The 24797-nt window shown below is 35.0% G+C and overlaps 1 protein-coding gene across 1 annotated transcript in view; it reads right to left on the bottom strand.

Moving 5' to 3' along the window:
- The window catches only part of Ube2d1 (ubiquitin conjugating enzyme E2 D1), a 40254-nt gene that overhangs the window by 5642 nt on the left and 9815 nt on the right, over positions 1–24797 (bottom strand). The window contains exons 3-5 of the mRNA XM_048813890.1: positions 2602–2724; positions 2477–2508; positions 507–584 (exon numbers count right to left, since the gene is read on the bottom strand). Of these exons, the coding sequence (XP_048669847.1) occupies positions 507–584; positions 2477–2508; positions 2602–2724 (233 nt within the window). The remainder of the gene's footprint in view (positions 1–506; positions 585–2476; positions 2509–2601; positions 2725–24797) is intronic.

The raw sequence follows: 24797 nt of genomic DNA, 5'->3' as shown, positions 1-24797 counted from the left end.
GATCGACAGAACTGCTCATTATTTCCCTCCTTGATATTCTCATCATTTATTTCCTCTTTAGACTTCATCTAAATTAAATCTAATAAGAACATGTTTTCATCTTTTCCCAGTGCCCTCCTGCCCATTAAATGAAGGAACCGTACCACGTTCACTTTTGAATTTCTCACTGTAGCAGAACATAGTAGGTGCTCAATAGTTACTAAATGTTTAAAAATAATCCTGTGAATGTAACAGTTTGATTCATGACCATAAAAAAACTTCCTCAATTACATATACCTCATAAACAGGAAAAGAAAGTCAAAGAAACTCATTTATAACATAATAGATACTGCTTTGAGTATCTCACTCAATGTTTGAGTAAGAATGCAAACTTTAGGATTTGGAGGTTTTACAAAACAGTTTGAGCATGCTCACCTACCCACAGTCTTTGATGTCATGAAACCATCTCTGGAAAAGGAATAAAATCCCTGACATGGCAATCACATCAATCATAAAAAGAAAAATACCTTTGGTGGTTTAAAAGGATAGTCTGTCGGAAAATGTACAGTGAGAAAGAAGACGCCACCTTGATATGCGCTATCAGGCTGAAATTACAAAACAATGTACATCAATGTTTGAGTAATTATATAGTAACTTAAAAAGAATCCCCAAATACTATTGGTTTGGAAAAAAATGCCATATTTTAAATGGTTTCATCAAATATTACCAGTTTTTGTTTTGTTTTGTTTTGTTTTAATAATCATTGTGACCTAAATTCAAGTCATTTACCTTGAAAACAGGTTTCCCTTTGCAGGAATGAAGAAGGATTTTCTAACAATCATGTCAGTATCATAAAATTTAAAATAAAACAAAAAACAGTGTACACACTCAGTGGTGTGACTTGCCCAAATAAATCTGTTTATGAGTACAAACTTTTAAAGGTCAGTATATATGCCAATATTTTCTGCAGCAGCAATCAGTATTAAAAAGGGATTGGAGGAGGGATATTTATATTTTAATTTATAAAGCTTAAGTTCTGATGCTTACTTAACAGCAAAGTAGAGACCAGGAGAGACCCAAGTTATGAAAAAAAGAGAAAAAAAGATGACCAAGTGAATTGTTAAAAACAATTTATCCCTCAAACCTTCACTTAGAAAATTTACAAAATAATGTAGAAAATGCAAAAGAAGTCCAAAACAAAACTAAATAAATTCATGGTACTATCAAGTTAGGAATCAATGCAATAAAAATTTAAATTTGTATATTTTTAAATGGCCATTAGAAAATATTTAAAACATTACAAGCAAAAAAGAAAAATTCAAAAAAGCAAAAATTGTAATAAAATATACTTGAAATTCTATCTGAATTCCTTCATATTTAATTAAACATATCATGTTATATTAACAATGTGGCAATAAAAGCAAAGATTGTCATTACTTTTTCTCTTAAGTTTCTACATACATATTACTTCTTCCTTAAGTTTCTACATACATATTAGAGGACTGTATGACATAATTATTCTTCCTTTTATATATATTGTTTAATTCTAGATCATCAAAAATATAATTATGAAATATAATAATTACACAGAAATGTAAACAAATTACAGTGACAAAATGGTCTGCTTAGATATTCAAATGATTATGGAATACTGCAGAGCATATATTTGCATTTCTAAAATAAGGGAGATAGGAATACCACAAATGTAATAATTTGTTACATGTGTTCACCTAAGAAATATTTATAAAGGTCTATAACACAACAACACACACTTGTAATCCTAGAAACTTGGGAGGCTGAGAAAGAAGAATCTCAAGTTCAAGTCCAGCCTCAGCAACTTAGGGAGATCTTATCTCAAAGTAAAAGAATTTAAAAAGGGCTGGGGATGTAGCTCAGTAGGTAAAGCACTCAGAGTTCAATCCCTAGTACTGGGGAGGGGAGTTAAGAGGAGTCAATAATAGAACAGTAGGTAATTTTGAGTTCAAGATAGTGCAACAATATTAAAAGCAAAAAACTCAAAAGGTGGTAAAAAAAAGACCCATTGCAACATTTATCAATTCTCCTTCATAGACAAGAATAGTGATGAAACTTCATGCAAATTGGTGCTTGTTAGTTGGAGGAATTCCATGACTAGGTTAGACTTACACCTAACATTAAAGCTATGGATGTGGGAATGACTATGCTTAGTTAAAAACAACTGATTCTTTGTGTCTTAAATAAATAAGTAAAGCAAACAGTCTGTTTGCAAGTTGGGGGGTGATTCATTACTACGCGTAATGAACAAGGATCTGGCACGGAAAACATCCTAGTGATCCTAGTTAAGAAATTGCCAATAATGCTTTAGAAAATCATCATAAACTTTCAATCATATTTTGCTTCCAGCGAGATTCAGTGTACAAGAAAATTCAACCTTACTCACAAACATCAGATCAAAGGTAAAAAGGCAAGAATGAAGTATGGCTAGGGGATTAATTTCATATATATGAATCATACTTACAGGCCCCATAATAGTTGCTTGCCAGTGGAACACTGAAACAAACAAAGGAGTTTTGGAGTCATTAACAAATGTTCAAACCTATACCTTTAATGGTAACAAAATCCTAGCAATAGAGCAAAGCTTACAGTCATCTCCCACAGGTCCAGCTGAACAGTGAGCAGGTGGATCACGTTGTAGATCACTTAATTCCTGAAGGAAAACAAAAATACTTAAAGTTAATTCTTTCTTTTTCCAAAACCGTATAATAATTCATTATAATACACACTACCAGGACTGAGAGATGAATTCAGTGGTAAAGTGGGCCCTGGTTCAATTCCCAGCACTGCAAAACACACACACATACACAAACACACACACAATTAACTTTGCTTTTAACTATTTTAGGCAGTTTTATTCAAAATAAGAAAACAAAATGTACTCTTTCATTGACTGGAAAAAGAATATGGAAGAAGATATTAAACTCCTTTGTGAGACAGCTTGAGTCCTTGAAATGATTTAACAGATTAAAATACTGTTTTTATCAATAAGACAAAAATATTTAATTAATATCTACTGTATGCAAAGTAATTTATATAAGCGCTAAGTAGATAATATACAAAAACAGGTCCTAGCAGTGTTGTAACTCATCCCTGGGTTGAATCCCTACCACCAAAGAAACTACAAAAAAAATAGGTCCTACTTCTAATAAGTTATGGCAGGGAGTGAGGGTTTAGAAAGATGAACATTTAAGGAAAACTAAAGGCTAAGTGGAAAAAAGGGAAGAGAGCGGTTGGAGCATATTTTTTAATCTTGTATACTGATTCATATGCTCTTTTCTGCCCTGAATGCAGCAAAGGAAAGATCACAGGCAGAACATATCTTTAGAGCTGGCCAGCCCTGGCTTGGAATTCCAGTTCTAACACAACTAGATTTATGACTTTGGGGAAGTCACTTAACTTCTTTAGCCTCAGTTGGGAAGGAACCAATCATCCCCAAACAATAAAGAAGTTCAATATAAAAGACTGTATCTGAAGAACCTAATTTAGTTTGGAATATCAAGGAATGTCTGTCTCCGAGGAAGTGACACTTAAGCTGAACTCTAACAGATGAATGGGAGTTGGTTTGGGGGGAGATGAAGCCACGTGGAAAAAAGAGAACAGAACACACCCTATTAAGGATTTGGGGTGCTATACCAAGTGCATCAGGAGGGGTTTTACCAAATGGCATGCTCTGTTTTAATGGATGGTTCTTACCTTAAAACATAGAAAAAAGAGAAAAGCTACAAGATGAGTTACTACAGGTAAGAAAAATGGGGCATAAGTTGCAGAATTGACAATGAGATAAGAGGCATTGGACTTGTTCTTTCAAGGGCTAACCTATCACAGGATCTGATGAATTACATGTGCAGAGCAAGGAGAGGTCACAGATATGTATGATGAAGATTAGTGGCAGCTAGCATTAACCTAGTGTCTTAGTCACCCTAACAATTCTCAGAGGCAGGTGTATAACCATTATCAGATGGAAATGGGATTCAAACCTAGGTAGTCTGACTTTTTACTTTTTAGCTTCACATATGTACAACTGAAAATGTCATTTACTGAGATGGAGACCACTGAAAGACAAACGGATTTGGAGGTAGACATCATGAATCTGTGATCCCAATGATATCAAGAAAAATTCAATTCAACAGATAAGGCTGGAGCTTAAAAGAGGGTGAGGGTAGAAATCAGAAAGTTATTATATATACCCAGTAGTTTAAACTGTGGGAATGGTGTAAATATTTTTGTGGGAGGACATATCAATAAACACTGCATTTCATCAAATCCAAGATGTCATCAGTAGTAAATCACACCCTTATTTTATGTATCAACAGTTAAGGGAAAATGTCGCCAATTAATTTTAAACACCATTAATTATAAGATGCCTCCAGATTTTAGAAATATTAAAATATGAAATATGTGCACCATAGAATCACTGCTTATGGTAATAAGTTCACTGCTCTAGTAAGACAGACAAGAAGAGGATACTTTCCTAAGAAAGTGACACATGAGCTGAGTGAGCCAAGTACTAGCTCAGGTATCCTTTCAAGTTCAATGTTCTTTTCCAACTTATCTCAGTACTTTGATTTTTGTTTTGTGATTCTTTCTCTTGTCTTTTTTTAAAAAAATAGCTGGTGCTGTGTTTTCCCTCTAACAAAAATTAACTAACACAGTGGCTTCTTTGGTCTATGTATAGTTAAGAAATAACAGAAGGATTCCAGTCTTTGATTTAGCTACAGTGGTTAAAAGCAAGGCTTTGAAATTCAAGTCTGGATGTCACCATTCACTTAAAAAACATGATCTTTGGAAAACAATTTTTTTTCCATTCCAAACTTGCTTTCTTTCATATAAAGTGGAATTATAACCTTCATCCACAGTTTCTATGGTAATCAAGTGATATGACACATGCTAAGTGTATAGCACAGTCTCCGGCACATAGCAGGCATTCAAATAAATCTTAAGATAATATGGAATGAATGACAACCATCCAATTCTCTAGTAGCAGAAAACAATGATTTAAAATAGCTGAAATGAGTGGGAATGAAATTTCTAAGTCACAACTCCATATTAGAATGACTGTGCCTTCTAACAATTTTCTAATTTGGGCTTTGGAGAGATTGCTTTTGAAATCAGATTGCTTCTGAATAATGTTGAATTTTCCAACATTAAGGTAAATAGTACTTCTTTGCCTTCATTTTTAACTAAAAAACTAGTTAATTAGAAATGGCAGTCTCTAATTGTAGTTTAAGAAAACTTAATTATTTGCATGTATACATTTTATATAGAAATAATGTGTACATGAATGCATTCTAAATATAAATAATGTGATTTATTAAGAAGAAAAGCCCAAGGCTTCAAATTCAAATAGTTCTTCAAATTCATTTGAAGTATTTTATAAAAATTAAAAGTTATCTTGTTCTTGTTATTTTTAAAATATTATTATTTTTAAGTGTCCTGATTCTACCTCCTTTTTAGAAGGTAGCATTAAGGAAGAAAAAAACCCCAACAAGCAAACTTCTGCTAAAGGCAGGTTTTTAAGTTCACTATTTAAATTTCACCTTCTATGGGAAAGAGAGCTGACACTACATCAAACATCTTGAATATTCACATGATCATTACTTACTACTAGTAATTACACTAATGCTTTGTTAGGAGACTTACACATCCTAGACATTTTAGGAGGGCCTAGATTTCTAATATTTTATCCCTTTGCCAATCCAAGTGTCTAGAATATGTCCTTGATATTGTTTAGAAGTGTATTAGCTGAAGTTATGATGCATATGTATGGAAAGACAAACAGAGAACAAAGGGGACAATATACATATATCCTCCTTTGCCCACAAAAATGAAAATCTTAAATTAAAAGAGAAAAACAGAGAGATTCTAGAGATATGCTAATGGGGTGAAAATATAAAACTAACAAAAACTGAAACCAAACAAACCATATCCCCATCTTTGCTCTTTAGTCTACCCAGCAGCTAGTGTACTTTCAGATGACACAAAGAATGGAGGATCACTTACGCTGAGTGTCTTTCAGACCACTTTATTATCTGGTTTAAGCTTTCTCTGCTATAATGGGCATCCTTATTTATCTACTTCTAGCACTGTGGCCACATATTTGGTATTAAAAATAATTTAGTGATTCTTTGGTAACTCCAAAAGGACATGTTAGGACTAGCAGTCCCTTCCCGTGCTCCTCTCCCCTACTAAGAACTGATGCTGAATGATACAGCTTGCTCAAGAGCACAGAATTCTCAAAAAAGCCAGGCTTCATCTACAACTGCTCCCTGCTACAAATCTAAGTCTCTCAACAATGATTTGTGATCACAGACTCCCACTTCTTAAACATGTTTTTCTAATCCACCAAACCCTGAAATCTAAGATGCACCCTAAAGAAAGCCTCCTAATAACTGCTTCATGAGCTCCTCAGGCCATAAACGAGACCTCCACATGGCCATGCTTTCCTATCACGCCAAATTAAAAAGATTTCAAAGAACACCCTTGCATGTGCTTTCAAAGCCATTCTTTTTAAAGTTAAGTATTGTATGTACACGTGAGTGTTATAAAAGCAAAACAGTGATTTGTAGGGGGAAAAAAAATACCATAATGTATAGTTAAACACCCACGAGACCATTTCTCAAACCAAACTACTGTTAACGGACTAGAATACTTCATTCACAGCTTTGTTGGGAAATAAGCACATCACTCACTCACTGTTGGAAGGAGTGTAAGTTTGGATACAACCTTTTGGAGGGCAATTTGAATAAACTACCTGTGGTCATTGATCCAGTAATTATATAGAAAATGCCTGTGGTCATTGATCCAGTAATTATAACCAGGTAGACAGACAAAGTTACGTACATAAGGATGTCTGGTGCAACTTCTTATATAAGCATGAAAAACTGAAAATAGTCTAATGGTCCACCAAAAGAATGGCTTCGTAAAATAATATGTTCATACACACTGGGTAGCCACTAAAAAGAATGACAGAACTGCACATGTTGACATTGAAAGATGCTGAAAGAAAATAAATAGGGCTTGAGTAAAAAACACAGTTCCAGGACAGTATGCCCATTATGATCTCAAAATATATATGTAAACCATAAATGCATAAAAAACAAATAACAAAACTGTTGACAGCACTTATCACTGGGAGTAGGTTGCTAATTTTTACTTATATCTTCTACATTGTCACAAATTGCTACAATATTTTTATAACTCTTTAAAGAAAAAAATAAATGTTTTTTTAAGACAATGAAAGAATGAATTACTATCACATATTAGAGGATAAAGAGTAAGAAGACCCAATACTACATCCAATATGATGGATGAGTGAATACTGGAACAGGAAAAGGACATTAACTGGAAAAATGTGAAATCTGAGTTAGGACAGTAGTTGGTATTATATACCAAATCTACTTCCCTCATTGTAATAACTATGATTATATAAATTGGAAATATTGGAAGTTAGGTTAAAGATATATGTGAACTTCCTATGTTACTTTTTGCAATTTTTCTATAATACTACAAACTACCTCAAAACAAAACAAAAAAAATTTTATACATATTCCAAACTTAACTATTTTCTCTCCCAAGCTTGCTTCTTTCCTGTATTCCCAATATCAACTAATGAGACAATAGCAACCCTGTCACCAGGCTCAAAATCTTAGCATTGTTTTGATCCTTCTCTTTCTCTTGTTCTTCATATATAGTCACATGTACAGTACAATATATTCTTCCTTAATACCCATTACAATGTTTACCTTGCCACCAAAATCAATTACAGTCCAATACTCAATTACTTGCATAATCATCTTCTAAAGGGACAGCTTGTTTGAAATTTTATTCTTCTGTTTTAGAAAATTTCAGTTGTTACCCATTGATTAATAAAAATCTAATTCTACCAATGAAATTCTTTTCATTATTTAGCCCCATTATAAAGCCTATACTTTCAATTGAATGCTCCCCTTCAAAAATATTCCAAAGAGCCCTTTCAATTTTCTAAATTACTTTCAAAAAGTCTATAAGGTCAAAAATAACCTCACAATTACACTAAGATGTTATTTGCTGTTTTCACTATCAATATCTCAGGAGAACACAATGGAGTTTTCCAGAGATTTAACATGAATGCATGAGCAGATGTTAGAATCCAGTTGTCATCTGTAAGCCTGACAATAATGAAATTTAAAAATTGTATAAAACAAAAAAAATTGTTTTAAAAAATATAATTATTTTTCATTAAAAAGTAATTTATAATGTTGGCAAGAATGTGGGGGGAAATTTGCTGGTAGGACTGCAAATTGGTACAACCACTCTGGAAAGCAGTATGGAGATTCCTCAGAAAACTTGCAGTGGAACCATCATTTGACCCAGTTACCACACTTCTAAGTCTATACTCAAAGGATTTAAAATCAACATACTACAGTGACACGCCCTCATCAATGTTTATAGCAGCTCAATTCACAATAGCAAAGCTATGGAACCAACCTAGGTGCCCTTCAACAGATGAATGGATTAAGAAAATGTGGTATATATGCATGAAGGGATATTACTCAGCCACAAATAAGAATAAAATTATGGCATTTGCTGGTAAATGGATGGAACTGGAGACTGTCATTATTAAGTGAAATGAAGCCAGTTCCCAAAAAACAAAGACTGAATGTTCTCTCTGATATGCAGATGCTAACACACAATAATGGTGGGGAGGGTAGAAGTTCATTGGATTAGAGAAAGGGGAATGAAGGGATGGGATAGGAGATGGGAATAGGAAAGATAGTAGAATAAATTAGACATAACTTTACAATGTTCATATATGAATATATGACTAGTGAAACTCCACATCATGTAAACCACAAAAATGGGAACCTAATTATAAGTTATACTCCATGTATGTATGATATGTCAAAATACACTCTACTGTCATGTACATATAAAAGGAACTAATAAAAATAATGTTATTTATAGCATGTGCAAGGCCCTGGGTTCAATTCCCAGCATTGTAAAATAATAACAATAATAATAATAATGATAATAAACAAAGGCCAAAAATTATTTATATTAGCATATTTACTGTAATTTTAAAAGTATTTCTTATTTCTAAATATGTATTTAATTGTTCATATGGTAAATATCAACAGATATAGTCCACACCAAGAAAAGCTTTGTGGGGTCTTCAATACTTAAGAATATAAAAGGGTCCTGCCGGGAATGGTGGCCCTTGCCTGTAATCCTAGCTATTCAGGAACCTGACAGGCAGGAAGATCTCAAGTTCAAATCCAGCCAGGGCAACTTAGCAAGGGCCTGTCTCAAAATGAAAAATAAAAAAGAGTAGGATATAGCTCAGTGGTACAGCACCTCTGAGTTCCCTTCCCAGTATCCAAGCTGGAAAGAAAAAAGACTATAAAGGGGTCCTGAGGTCAAAAAATTTGAGAAAAACTTGGATATGCCCTGTACATGGCTAAGTTTTCTGTCCTTTATCATTTTCCTTCTCCTAATAACACATTCCTTCCATCTATTCATTTTTATTAACTGTGGCTATCTTCTCAAAGGCCAATTTTTATTATTATTATTATTTATTTTTTTTTTTTTTGGTCAGTGCTGGGGACTTAACCTAGTACCTTGCACAAGCTATGCAATCATTCTACCACTGGGCTGTACCTGAAGCCCTCAAAGGCTGCACCTGCAGCCCTCAAAGGCTGCTTTAGCGTGACTTCGAACAATTTACTTAACCTGAGTCTCATGTATTATGGGGACATCACTGATTACCATGAAGAACTGTATCAAGAAGTACATGTAAAACCAATTAGCTTTAGACCTAGCATGCATAATAGATGCTTAATAAATACTGATTTCCCCTTCCTTTCCTCTTTCACCAAAATGTTTTTTAAAACAAAAGCTTTAATTCATTTTATTTATGGATTCTTCCATAATATTTATTAGCACAATACCTTTTATATGTAAGTATTTGTTATTATTTGGGTCAAATAATAAAATTTAAGGAATAATGTGATTGGCAGAACATAAGTATCTCAAATCTCAATCTTTCAGAAATACAAATGATTAGATTTGGCAAGAGAATAAAAACAAATTACTCTTTTATACAGATATGCAGATTGCATATAGTAAAAAGTTTCAAAAGTGTTAAAAGAACAGTGCAGGTCCTTTAAAAACACTACAGAAACATAATGATATCTAAAAATGAATATCAAAAAAACATTCATCATTAAAATATTATGCCATTATAACAAGGTTTTCAATTTACAGAATGTATGATATATTCTAGTGAAGAATCCAAAGCCAGGCTGGGGATGTGGCTCAAGTGGTAGCGCGCTTGCCTGGCATGCGTGCAGCCCGGGTTCGATCTTCAGCACCACACACACAAAAAAACAAAGATGTTGTGTCCGCCGAAAACTAAAAAATAAATATTAAAATTCTCTCTTTCTCTCTCTCCCTCTCTCATCTCACTCTCTTAAAAAAAAAAAAAAAAGAGAATCAAAAGCCACATAATCTTTTGAGGGCTGGTGGTATAGCTCAATGGTTTGCCTAGCATGTATAAAGCCCTAAATTCATCCCTAGCAACACGCACACACACACACACACACACACACAAAAAATTGTTTTGGGTGTTTCTAGTTTAGAAGACCTCAAAATTCTAAATATTCTATCTTTATTATTTATCTAGGGATGCTGTTAACCTACTTTCAGGACACAGCTTTGGGCTGTTCTTCCAAGTAGACTCCAGGGTTTGTGATGAGCTAATTCAGTCTCAAAAAGTATTTTTAACCACTGCCAGTCCTTAGTGACATAGCCATGGACAGGGCTATGGTCTGTGACGTGGATGGAGATTTTTTTTTAAATGTCTTCCATGTTCAACTTAACTAGCTGGACTAATTATAAAAGTTCATTAAGTACTTCCACATCCTCCCTGGGGATGTAGTTCAGTGGCAGAGTGCTTCTCTAGCATGTGTGAGGTCTTGGGTTCAATCCCCAGCACCACAATAAAACCACCATCACCACATCCTTCCTAACAGGCATCATTCTGATTTTATAATTTTACCCTGGTTCTAACCTTCTGAAGTTTTAAAAATTTAATTTAATAGTATCAGATTATGATGCTAATAAAACTCCTTCAAAGTCATTGGCAGGCACATTTGCTGATGATTAAAACGGGGCATGAAATTCAGGAACTAACTCATTTGTAGAAACAATAAATTAATAGGATCTAGTTTGACATAGGAAAAAGGTCCTCTGTAGACCCTTAGAAGCTTAAAAGTAGCTACAACAGCTGTACCTCCAAGGTAATACATGTAAGAGTAGTGCTAAGCCTCAAGGATCACCTTCCGAATATATTCAGTAAACTTTAGGACACTCTAGGGAGACCTGAGAAAAAAGTTTCTCCTAGACAGAAGACAGATCTACTGGAGAACTACTGTAAAATATCTTACCTGATGCAAACTACTACCTAAATAAAAAATAAACACTGATATGTGAAACATTTTAAAAGTCAGGTTATAAGATCTGGTAGATTCTGAAAAGTTACAAGGATTGCCTCAGAGTTTACCTTCTATCCTTGTGGCACACTTCAGTACTGTCTTTAAATACAGCCAGCATCCATATCAACAGAGGCAACCAACTGCAGGAAAAAAACACTGGGGAAAGAAAACTGCATCTGTACTGAACAGGCACAGACTTTTTCTTTCCCGCCATTCCCTAAACAACACAGCAGAGTAATTATTGACATAGCATGTATGTTGTATTAGGAAATAGAAGTAATCTACCATTGACTGAAAGTAGATGGAAGATGTGCATAGGTTATTTGTAAATACTATGACATTTTATATTCAGGACTTGGGCACAGGCAGATTTCAGTATCTATAAGGGGCTCTGGCACCAATCTCCCATGGATGCCATTCGACAATGGTATAAATGCCGTTATTTGTTAAAAGGTGGATTACTAGAGGCATATAAAAAGTTAACAAATTTTTAAAAACTTGCCAGTTCTCAGAAGTGGTGTTCAAGGCTATTGCTTTTTGTCATACATGTCTTGAACTGCCAACTCCAATGACTCTCACAGACTACAACTGAGGGGGGACTCCCAGGAGTTCCGCAATGCTCTATTGCAGAAAGCTGCACATAAAGGAAATGAACAACACATTCTTCAAAGCCAAGGTAGATGTCATGCCTGTTTTGGATAAACAAATAGCACTGCTGATATGGAAGCAAAAGTGACAGTGTGATGTCGTTCTAGTAGAAAGAAAAGGTTTTTTTCAATAGACAGTACTGGGTCAATTAGGTATTCTCGTGAAAAAAAAAATTTAACCTTAACCTCCTATCTCAAAACATATATAAAAATTAATTATAAATAGATTCTAAATTTAAATATGAAAGGTAAAATATTAATGCTTTCAAAGGAAAATATAAAATGTCTTCATGACCTTGGAGGAGGCAGAGATTTTTAAATAGTACACAAAGAGGAATAACCATAAAGGAAAAAAGAAAATGGAAAATTTGCACTTGATTAAAATTAGGAACATCTGTTCATCAAAAGGCACATTAAAAGTGTGAAAAGGCAAGCCAAATAGGAGACAATATTTACAATACATATATTTGATAGAAGATGCATCTAGAATATGTAACAAATATTCATACAGATCGATTTATTTTTAAAAAGACAGCTTAAACAGGCATTTACCAAAAAGGCTATCTACATGGAACACACACAACACACACACACACACACACACACACACACACACACCCCAGAAGGGTCTCAGCTTAATTAGTCATCAAGAATATGCATATTAAAACCAAATCTTATGCCATTACACACCCAACAGAATGGATAAAATGAAAAAGAAGAACTACAAGTGTTGGCATATATGTAAATCAATTAGAACTTTGCTCGTAGAATAAGAAAGCTGATAATGACCAATAATTAAACATAGAAATACGATGTGATCTAACAGTTCTACTGCCAAGTACAGAAATGTGAATATACATACTCACTTTAGTAGCATCATGTGTAACATTCCCAAACCAAAACAACCCAAATGTCCACCAACAGTAGAATAACTTATAGCATATTCACACAATGAGAATGAAGAAACTACAGCTCCATGCAATAACAGACAAATTTCACAGTACACATCACAATTGTAAAATTCAAAACCAGGCAAAACTAATCTCTGATGCTAGTCAAAACAGTGATTTACCTTAAGGGCAAAGATAAAACTAGGAAAGGAGACGGGCACCTTGGTCCCTTAGAATGCTATTTCTTGAGCCAAGTTTTGAATTCACAGTTGTGATCACCTTATGAAATCTACCAGGCTATATGCCTTATGTGTGTTTATTATATTGAAACAAAAAGTTCACATTATAACTTTTTAATGAATTTTTCCATAATGAAAAACACAATGATGATATCAAAAAGGTAGACAAAGGATATAAAGAATTCACATAATATAAAATATGGCTTTCAATTAATCAGACTAGTTACAAAGCCATAAAAAGAATATGCACATTTGTGTATAATACATATGTTTTGTTTCAATTTCATTTCCAGTTACTTTTAATCTAAAAGTGAAACACACTGCTGATTTTTCTTTACCTTTGAGACAAAGAAAGCTTAAAACAAACCAACGCTATATCTAAATATAGGTCAAGCAATAAATACCATCAAACTGACAAAAATATTCCCCAGATGAAAAGGAGTCCATGCCAATGAAGCAATTTTCTAACCCAATATGATTAACAGCCAAATCATACCAGGGAGTACCTAAATTTCAAAATAAAAATGTAAGATATTAATGAGTGGCGGATTATAGGATAGTGTCCTTACATCATGACTAGAACCACAAAAACACTGACAAGGCCATAAAAATGTATATTTAGAGGATTTATATAGCCTTATGTGGCTAAGCACTTCTATTCTAGTTCAGATTTCTGTAACCAGCTAGACACAAAGAAAAGTACTGAAAGGCCTGAAACTGAATTTAAATGGGCACAGATGGCATGTTTATAACACCCCCACAATATGCTGAGTGTTCTCCATAAAAACAAGCTAGACACAGTCCCTGCCTCTAGGGGACTTAAAATCTAAAAGTAGATGAGGCAGCTTAATTCAAAGAAAGCAAACCAATAAAAGAAAATAAAGACAGGAATGTAAGAGAAGAGGCCTGTGTTCACCCCCTGGCTCCCAGAAGGTTAACAGTCCAATTGGAACAGTAGAGAATGCACACTAACAAGCAAGAACTGCCTTATTTTCCATAAGAATTAATATGACACTATTTTTGCAATAAACAGTTCCTAAGAAATTACACTGACCAGACTGAAAGTGCTTTGCTGTTTTCTAGCTTCACCAATCAGAAACTCTAAATCTCTGTAAAAGAGATAATATACACCACACTGGGTATGTGTAAAGGACATCACATACAGTCAAGTATCGAAGCTGATTTATGGCCCGACATTTAAATTACTCACTCCTAAACATATGAAAGCATTATTTCAAAAATCCTGGCCCAGTCATCAGTTAATTAATATGACATAATCATCTTTACCTCCAAACCCGTAAAACAAGGCAGTGATTTACTGGATTGCATTTTTGGTGTTGTCTCTAAAGGGATTAAGAGCTATATTTGGTTTGTCTGTAAATAAACATTTCCTGGGCTTACAGTTCAGGCTCTGATCTCCTGAACAGAGTTGATCTAGTTAACTAGAACGATTTCAATAAAGATGTCAAACAATCGCCAGAAATATCTCCAAACACAGAGTGTCTTTAAGCCCTTGAATTAAAGTACATCTTCATTTAAAACTATGTAAATGCTTCCCAGAAGACTTCAAAATGGTGTGGACAGGGGTTAGGCCTAGGCAGAGCTCTTGCATAGAATGTGTAAGGCAACCAGTTCGATCCTTAGCACCACAACAAATAAATAAATAGACAAACAAGTAATATAAAAGCATCATGCTGTCCATCTACAACTACAAAAAAATCTTTTTTCTTTAAATGCTGAGGACAACCAATTAATTAAGTTGTAGGTACCAAACTCACTTCAACAAACTGGTTCTGGCAACTTTGCTGTCTCTTTCAATCAGGTATCTCCCTGGCAAAGTTGGCTTATTCAAAAACAAAACAAAACAAAAAAACAATGTGGCCAAATTCCACCAAAAAAGGAAGAAAATGAAGAAAGCAATGACCCTGCTGATTTTGCCGCATCAGAATAATATTTATTGCATTTTAGCTACAGAGTGCAATTTAGAATAAAAGTCTGAGGTCACAATTAGGGACATTATTTACCAATCAATACAGCCACTTTCCAGGTGATCTCTACCTCTACACAGCCATGATGGCTCCATTTCCCACCATGCTACTTTGCCTCTACTTTAAGGCATGCCTTCCTTTCAAATAGAAGACTCTCAATTACTACCCTACACATATAATATTTCCATCAGAGAAATTATATAAATAAAAATCTATTTTAGACAAATCCAAGGAAGCCAAGTAAAAGCTGCATCTGAATCTACTTTATGGATCTACTATGAGAATAGTAAAATCAGATTTATTCATTCCAGGAACCTAAACTCAAAACTTTAGAATCACCATCTGATTCTATTCTCCTCTCTTGTCCCACCCATTGTTACATCCCTCCCATTAATTAGTGCCAAATTATTCAGATTCTCCTTCTGTCCCAATCCCTCCCCGTGAAAGCATCCTGGAAGGCAGTTTTACAGACAGCTGAGGTCCAAAGAGCAGGAGCACTCAGAAGAGCCAGAGCAGAGACATCCCAGGGTAAGAAGCCAGGTTGACCCTATTCAAGCATTTGGGCCGGAGTGGAAAACAGAAGGACACTGAGACTGTCTACAACAGTGAACCGTTGAGACTTGAGGGGCCAAGAAGGTGTATACAAATCAAAAGGGCCAAGCAGGATAAACACCCTATAATTTTTCTCACATAAGTTCTCCACCACCCTGGCTGGCTCAGGCCAGCCTTGGATCTCACTTGACCTGTGGCCTCCCTATTTCTCTACCTTACACACTGCTGCCAAAATCATCTTAGGGTACGGTGTCAAACCTTTTCAATGTCTTCCATTTGCTTTAAAGGCTTATAAATCCTCAAAGAAGCTTAACAGACCTTCCAGGATTTGACTCCTCTCTGACTTCATATGTGAAAACCCTTTTTTCCCCCTAGTGCTCTCTGCACCAGCCAAAATGAACTTTCAATTCCACAAAATGCTAACTTGCCTCTCATTTTAAACATGGCTTCTTTTTAGGTAGAAGATTCTTAATCACATTCCTCCCAATATACATTCTATTTCTCCTTGTACCTAATTCACCCTCATGTCTTTTTCTTTTCTTTTCTTTCATGCACGCTAGGCAAGCACTCTACCACTGAGTAATATCCCTAGCCCTTTAAAAAAAGATTTTTATAATTTCTAAATATTATTTCATTTTCAGACAGGGTCTTGCTAAATTACTCAGGCTGGACTCCAACTATCGATCCTTTTCCCTAAGCCTCACAAGTAGCTGGGATTATAGGCATGCACCACCATACTCATCTTCGTGTCTTATTTTATTTGTTTGTTTGTTTGTTTATTACCAGGGATTGAACTAAGGGACACTTGACCACTAAGCCACATCCCTAACCCAATTTTGTATTTTATTTAGAAACAGGGTCTCACTGAGTGGATGAGTTCCTCACCATTGCTGAGGCTGGCTTTGAACTTGCAATCCTCCTGCCTCAGCCTCCCGAGCCACAGGGATTACAGGCATGCACCATAGCACCTGGCTTCAGCTTCGTCTTATTTTAAACATCATTACACTGTAAGGAAAGTTTCCTTGACCCCTTCAGTGTGTCCCTGCTATATTCCTAGAGTATTTTGTGCTTTCCTTTCCATGACATTCATCAAAATTATAATTATAAACCATGTACAATAATGAGTTCTACGAGGTCTAGGTTGCATACCCCACACTATGGTTAAGAATGGTACTTCACAAGGTGGGGCATGCCTGTAATCCCAGCAGCCCAGGAGGCCTCTGAGACAGGAGAATTATGAGTTCAAAGCCAGCCTCAGCAACAGCTAGGTGCTAAGCAACTCAGTGAGCCCCTGTCTCTAAATAAAATACAAAATAGGGCTAGGGATGTGACTTAGTGCCCAAAAAGGTACTTTCTTACTGAAAATCCTTCAATTGCTTTCCCAACCTTCTGCATATATATTTCTCAGCATGGGTCTTCAAGGTCCTCCACAATACAAAACATATGGTTTACTATTTCCTGAATGCTTCCCAAGAGCAAGACGATCTGTTCCTTTCCAAATAAGCCACACAAATTTCTAATGTCTCCATTTCTCTTTCTCTACAAACCTGGCTTCCCTAAATCTTTTAGAACATTACTCATTCTTCTAAACCTATACCCAATTTCACCTTTTCCATAGATATCCTCCAAGTAATTTGGCCTTTCCCACCTTTGACTTCCTTCCTGTGCAAATATGTTGTACTTTCCTTATGGTACTCTCCTAAGTCCATCTATTGGTTATAGTACTCTTCTTACCCTTATTAATTCAAAACTTTTTAGATAATGGCTTTATAACTCACCTTTCTATAAAATTCCTTAATGCATTTAGGATACACCTTCTATCAGAAGGTGCTCTGTAAATGTACTAACTTGAATCTTATAAATCTATTACATATAAGGGAGCTGTATAAGGCAATTGTTAAAATATGTTGATTAAATAATTTTTAAAGGACAAAAGACACCTGTGAAACAGATGGAAACTAAATGGAATAAGATGGTATGTTATGTTACCAATACATAATAGAAATACATATTATTTGCATCATAAGCAACTGCTTTTTAATCAAAGAGTAAGACTTATTAACATTATATCATACATTAATCTGCCCATATTTTTTTTCAATTCTGACATCTCAAAAGAATTTTAACTCAAGTCTCATATAGCTATGGAGCACAGTGCCAATGCTCAAAGTTTATATGTTTGCTGAACAAAAACAGCATGAAACACTATTTGGGTTTGCTTAAAATTATACTGGTGGGCTGGGAATGTAGCTCAGCAGTACAGCTCTTGCCTAGCACACGCAAGGCCCTGGGTTCAATCCCAGTACTAAAGAAAAGAATTATATAGAGTAAAAGAATATACATGTACATATATATAGTTAGGTAGATACATACATACATACATACATGCTTTCACATTACACACATCCACAGATGGGACCACCAAAACTATCAAGTCCAACTCACTGAATTTACAGATGAGAATAAAGACTTGGCCAAGCAAACAAAGCTAAAGCCAGGACAAAGGTTCAAACCATCTGACTTTCACTGCAGTTTTCTTCCTACCTAGAAGCTGACTGACACTCAGCTTAAGACTGTGATAACTAGAGCACATCATCCTCAACCATGCTCAGTATTGAATTAAGGCCATTTGCACACTTTAACCTCGTGCAAGAGAAACAAAAGAGTGAAGAGTGAAGGAATGAAAAAAAATTCTTTTCATCTTTCCCAGGAGGCTTATTATCTTACAAAAGGTAAGAAATGAAGCTATTTCATAAGCCTTGAGGATAGTATTTGTATTCAGACATTCTGAGAGGCAAGTAAAACATGATAGGAAATTACATACACCTTTTAAAAAATGGATAATAGGGACTGGGCTGGGGCTCTGTGGTAGAGCACTTGCCTAGCCTGTATGTGGCCCTGGGTTTGATCCTCATCACCACATAAAAATAAATAAATAAAACAAAGGTATTGTGAAAAAAAAATTCTTTAAAAAACATGGGTAATAGAATTCTGACACATAAGTGAATATGTTACATACAGCATTCTGAATGCTACATTATCCAAACTTATTATTTATTTTATGGTTAACCAAGACATGGTGTTTCAGCGAAAACAAACAAAACTTAGGTGCCAATTTCTTAAAATGTACATAAAACATTAACATACCTGCCAATACCTGCCAAATATTTGTAATTAAATACTGTATATATTCCTAACAAATGGAATACAGTAAGCACTTATGTGTGCATAAAAAGTAATCTTAGTATTACCTAGTGTTATTTTTGAATTCTGTGGTTGGACATCTGTAACTATAAAATACTGCTACTTGTAACCAGGCACAGTGGCACACCCAGCTGTATTTCCAGCTACTTGGGAGACAGAGACAAGACTGCAGGCTCGAAGTTAGCCTGGGCAACTTAGTGAGACCCTGCCTGAAAATAAAATAAAAGGGGCTGGAGATGCACTTCAGTGACAGAGCACTTGCCTAGCATTCATCAGCTCCTGGGTTCAATCCCCAGAACCAAAAAATATAAAATAAAATGCTACCTCTAGTAGAAGACAATGAGTACTGACAATCTGTATCAAATGGAAATGTCTCCAAAATTAGAATATTTTTAATTATATGTATATATCCACATGTATGTTTGTATGCCTATTTATTAATTTGCTTTCTGTCTATAATTCACATATATGTAAATATGTATACATACATAAGCTGGCATTATTTTTGGCAACTTTTTTTTTTTTTTTTTTTTTTTTACTATTTTTAGTTGTAGATGGACACAATACCATTTATTTATTTATTTTTGTATATGGTGCTGAGGATGGAACCCAATGCTTCACACATGCTAGACAAGCACTCTACCACTGAGCTACAACCCCAGCCCGGCAACATTAATTTTATATAAGGATCCTATACTATGCAATGGTGATTTTCAAGCTTTCCTTACAGCAATATATAACAACAAAAAAGATCTGACATCATGACTTAGTACACACACATGCACAGTTCCCTCCACAGAGGTCCAGCTTTACTACTCCCAAACTCTGCTCACAGGTGGAGATAGCCACTTGGAGTGAGAACAAACAGATTATTACTCCAGGGAGTTTCAGGTGACAACTCCCCAGCTCACCTCCTTTGGAGAGGCTTTCTTAAGTCTGAAAGGAGCCTAAGAATCTAAATAAGCAATGTTATGTCACTGAAGGAAATGCACCACACAAACAGGAGCAGAGGAATAGAAATCCGTGGGTAAAACATCGAAGGCAAGGTAGGAGGTTGCGGAGCATGGTGGTGTGGTGGGCAGCACAGGACTATGCGTCTAGATGGCAGCTTCCTCCCCACACTCAGGACAACTCCTGAACATGCTGCCTCTTACTGCTGTCTAATGTGTGAAACTGAACCCTCATGGATCCATTCCAGAACCAAACTGAATGCAGAAAACCCTCAGCTTCTCAGAAGCCCTTTAGATCAGGACAGTTCAGAAATAGAACCTGTCTTGGCCTTCCTGCAGATGCACGTTTTAAGGTAGCCTAAGAATCCTTCCAATCCCGAAGTTGCAAATCTGGGTCATATTATATAGTTATTATAATTCATTCTTGCATTTCACCTGAGGGAGAGGAGAGAGGACAATTATCTTTATACCTGTCTCTATTACAACATCAATTCATCCACTATTTTATAAAGGGGGAGGGGCTAACATGTTAGTAGACAGCCATTAACTCAGACTGCTAACTAAGTTTTAAATATATTATTTTAATCAGTAGTATTCATTAAATGAAAATAAAGGGCCCGCAGGCTTCCTGTTTGTATTTTAGGGAACTTAGGCAGTAAGGATGCTACTCTGCTTTACCAGGAGCAAACCCACATGCTTTTGGTTTTCACATGTGCCTGGGCTCCTAAAATAGGCCTAAAACAATCTTATTTAGTTCTATGCTATTTATTTCCACAGAGGAATCTCGGAACTTTTAAGCTGTAATATGTTATCTCGTCTTTCTACACTTTTTGTGATGAAGAAATCAAAGTACATACAAAGGCAAAAGAAAGACAGCTTAATTACAAAGATTTAAAAGCAGAAAAATTTACATGATGGCTTATTAGAGAAAGAACACTTTCTCCTTCTCATCTCAAGACAAACCATTTATCTAATAAAAAGTAAAAATACTGTGTTCCTTTTTTCTTTTAAGTTAAATCCTTTCCTGAAAGAACTAGATTCTTGGATTTAACATTGTAATTTGAACAGATTACTATTCAAAACCACTACAAGAACCAAACTATTATATGGAGTTGTAAACAATTATCTCAAAATGAAATTTCTGCAATGAAATGATACTTCTGACAGAACAGTTATGAACTACAACTAATTTTTCTAAGTTCTTTTGGAGAAGACAAATTTACAATGATGAACAAAGTAATATTACTCATTTACAATGTTAAAGGATCCAGTAATCGCTCTGGATCAGAGATGACAAGGCACAATCAACACAGTGAACAACACATCTGTGAGAATGATTAAATATGCCCACGTCTTAACTGCAACACTACTTTACACTTGTTCTGACATTATAGTTTGCAAAGTACTTACATCCATAAACTCATGTGACTCTACACATTTTTCATTTTAAATACAATAAATATAGATGAGTCCATATGAATACGTTGTATGTACTAAAGTGTTCTCTAGAGACAACTATCTGGTTAAGAATTCCAACATTGCCACATATTAGATATGTGACCCTGAGTAAACTACTCGATGTCTCTGCCTCAGTTTCATCATCTACAAAATGAGGGTAATACTGTTTCTACCTCTTGGGACTACTACAGATTAAACCAATTAATATATATCAAGAACTTAGAAGAATGTCATGCACAGAGTAAGCACCAGACACATGCTGATGGTCATCAGCAGCAGCATACTTGTATGGATAAGAAAGTGAATATAGGAGCCACAGAGCCAGTATAAAAACTGGACTTTCTTCCCCTAGAAAAAACATAGGATGGTTTTTTCAATATCCTGTTTTCCTAGACTGACACCAGCCGTTTAATGTAGAACTCTGCAAATAAAAAATTCAGCAACTCGAAATATTTGTAAAATTGTATTTTAATGTCTGTTCATATATGTACTTCAGATTAGATTATAAAAAAAGAACTGTTCCATTTTGGGGACAGTACTATACACTAAGGAATTATCTGTGTTGCTATATTTGTAAAACAAAAGTCTTTTGTTTCACTTTTCAAAAGACAGACCAAAAAAGGCACAAGCTTATCATATCATGCTAGTAGGATGATCATTACCTCAAATTCTTTATAGAGTAAAATAAATCTGATGGAAAAAAACCAAGATGCAGATAACTATATTATGATTTTCATTTTTCTTCCAGTTTTCAAAGCATTCAGTATTGTGATGTAATATTTGTAAGTTTAAAAATGATTCCCAAAACAAAGCATATCAACGATTGAAAATAGCACTGAGAAAAAAAACCTTAGAAATTAATTCTAAAAAACAATAGATGCTCAGCTGAAAAGCTCCTCTTTTTTAGACATGTTTTTAAATTTCTTTCCTCATATTTTGTTCAGTTTTTTTTTCCCTTTAGTGATTTAGGTGACTGCAATAACATCTTTCACTGTGTCTAAAAATAGGGCATGGGTGTGTAAATTTATGAGCTGAAATGCAAAACTGGCACAGGATGTCTAAATTAAAGCATTAAATCACTTAGCATATGCTAGTATAGAAATACATTTTAAGCACTGATACATACATGCTTTCTGTATACATACAATTTTAATCCAACCATTTTATTCTTTTTGTAGTGAAGAAATGTGAAATTGTGAACTTTACTCTCAAATATGCCATTATCGTTTATGACATTAATCTTGGGCAAAGCACTTCTCCACTCAAGGACTTCAAATGAGGAGAACAGACAAAAACATTGATGATTCTCAACCCTCTTTCCAACCGAACCCATCCAGGGGATTCAATCTCACTTGCTTTACAGCAGTGGCAACAATCTGAAAATATCCTACAAGTGATTCTGATACACTGCCCTAGAAGCTGTTTCCCTGCTTCTAGACTTCTTCCACACTACTATAGACTTCTCTGAAGTTCTACAAGTTCCAAGGCCTGCCACTTTAGATACAGGAAAATTACAACCCATTGACCTGAACGTTATCTGACAGTGTTATTTAAATACACTTAAAAAAGAAAGGTGAAAAGTTAATATACATTTTTACTTGATGGAACAGACAAGAGTTAAATAAGAATCTGGGTACTGAAGATATCAGAGGGCTTTATAACAACTGTTCACAGGGCAGAGAGCAAATCTGACCTAGAACTACTTATGAAGAAGGTACAGAAAGAAGGATAAAAAAGGAGAATCAATCAAAATAAACACCTCAACGGTCTGAATGTGTGATTAATGTGATTTAAGTCAATTTGCCTGATAATGGGAAAAAGAAGCAAAAAATGGACATGTATGTAGGTGGTATTATATAATCCCCAACTGCTTCTCCAAAATATCAACCTGTCATAGGTTTTACATCATTTTTACATTATACAGTTGTTATAATAACCAATAACTACTTAAAATATGTGGACATATGTCATATTATAACATAAATCAAACACACTGGATCAGCATGGTGGTTGACAACAATATGCAAGCATGGTATTTAAAAATGGTGTCCTTATTTCTTTGAATATCCACTTGCTATTGATAAATTCCACAGTATCTAAAAGCTATTTATTGTATGTGGAAAGTCATGTGAAAAATTCTATGAGCTAGGAAAGAAGGAAATGGAATTTGAAAACTTCCTTGGAAAATGCATGTTGTCTGATCCAATCATGAACCAACATTATATCATCATGAATAAGTATACAAGGCTTCAAAATTAGGATTATTTGTATGAAACAAAGTGTAACTGCATGATCTTCAAAAGACAAAATATTAACATTAAATAAATGCTGTTAACTGTATATTTTATGTTGAAATGACCCTTAAATGGTACAAAGAATAACCAAAATCCACAGATTAATTATTTGAACCAAAAATAAACAGAAATTTGGCTGAGTTCAAAAGTTACTGTCCTCTGTACCAAAAGATACCACCAGTGGTGAGTCAGAATACAATGTATACATGTCTACAACTGCTGTAACACATACCATTGTTATATTTTACTGACTTGTGGTTGAAAAATTGATAAAAATTTTTGGTAGGCACTGACTTCTTCTGAAATAAATTCCAAAAACACACAGTCCATTGTTGGCTTAACTTGCTCAAAACGCTCCCAAACAATGTGGACTCTAACTATAAAACTTCAAACTTGGGTCTGTAAACAGACCAACAGCCTAATAATAAATAAAAATGAAGAAAAAGAAATGCCCAAATCCCAATTTTGGAAAATGTTCACATCTGAAATGGTTTGCAATAATTAATACCAAGAGAAGACGATGGCTTACATGAGTTGGGATGGATAATATTTGTTGAATGAATATACACATTTCTTCCTCGTTCTATAGCCATGTGTCAAAGCATCAAAACAATTTAATTTGTATCTGTTTCTGTTGTGTCTTGAACTTTATATATAAGTTTATCATGAGGAAAAAAAACCTGTTTGGCTTGACTCACCATGAATCACAGCCAGGAGGTCATCTTGTTGTGTATCAGCAACTATGTTTTCACTACAGCTATGTGACCTGAAGTGGCAGCAGCAGAGGCACCAAAATAGAAGGGGCAGGAGCTTTCTCCTGGCTTCTCAGCCTCAAATGGGCTTTTTCAGCCCATTCCGGCAACTGAGCAAGAGCCAACCGCAGAGCACAGAAAGAACAAACCCGACAGCTCCGAGGAGAAAGGCTGCAGGCCCACCGCACCTTTCTAGCCCTCCTGGGGAGCTCGGAGAAGCAAGAACATAAAAGGGGACAAGCTTAAGAAACAGTGTAGAGAAAATACATCACGACAGGGGCCCAAACTAGCTCGGTGTGGGGCAAAAAAAAAAAAAAAAAAAAAAATTGACTTCCTT

Source organism: Marmota marmota, unplaced genomic scaffold (genome assembly GCF_001458135.2).
Source record: "Marmota marmota marmota unplaced genomic scaffold, marMar, whole genome shotgun sequence".
Lineage (NCBI taxonomy): Eukaryota > Metazoa > Chordata > Mammalia > Rodentia > Sciuridae > Marmota > Marmota marmota.
This window is presented reverse-complemented; position numbering and strand designations above follow the sequence as displayed.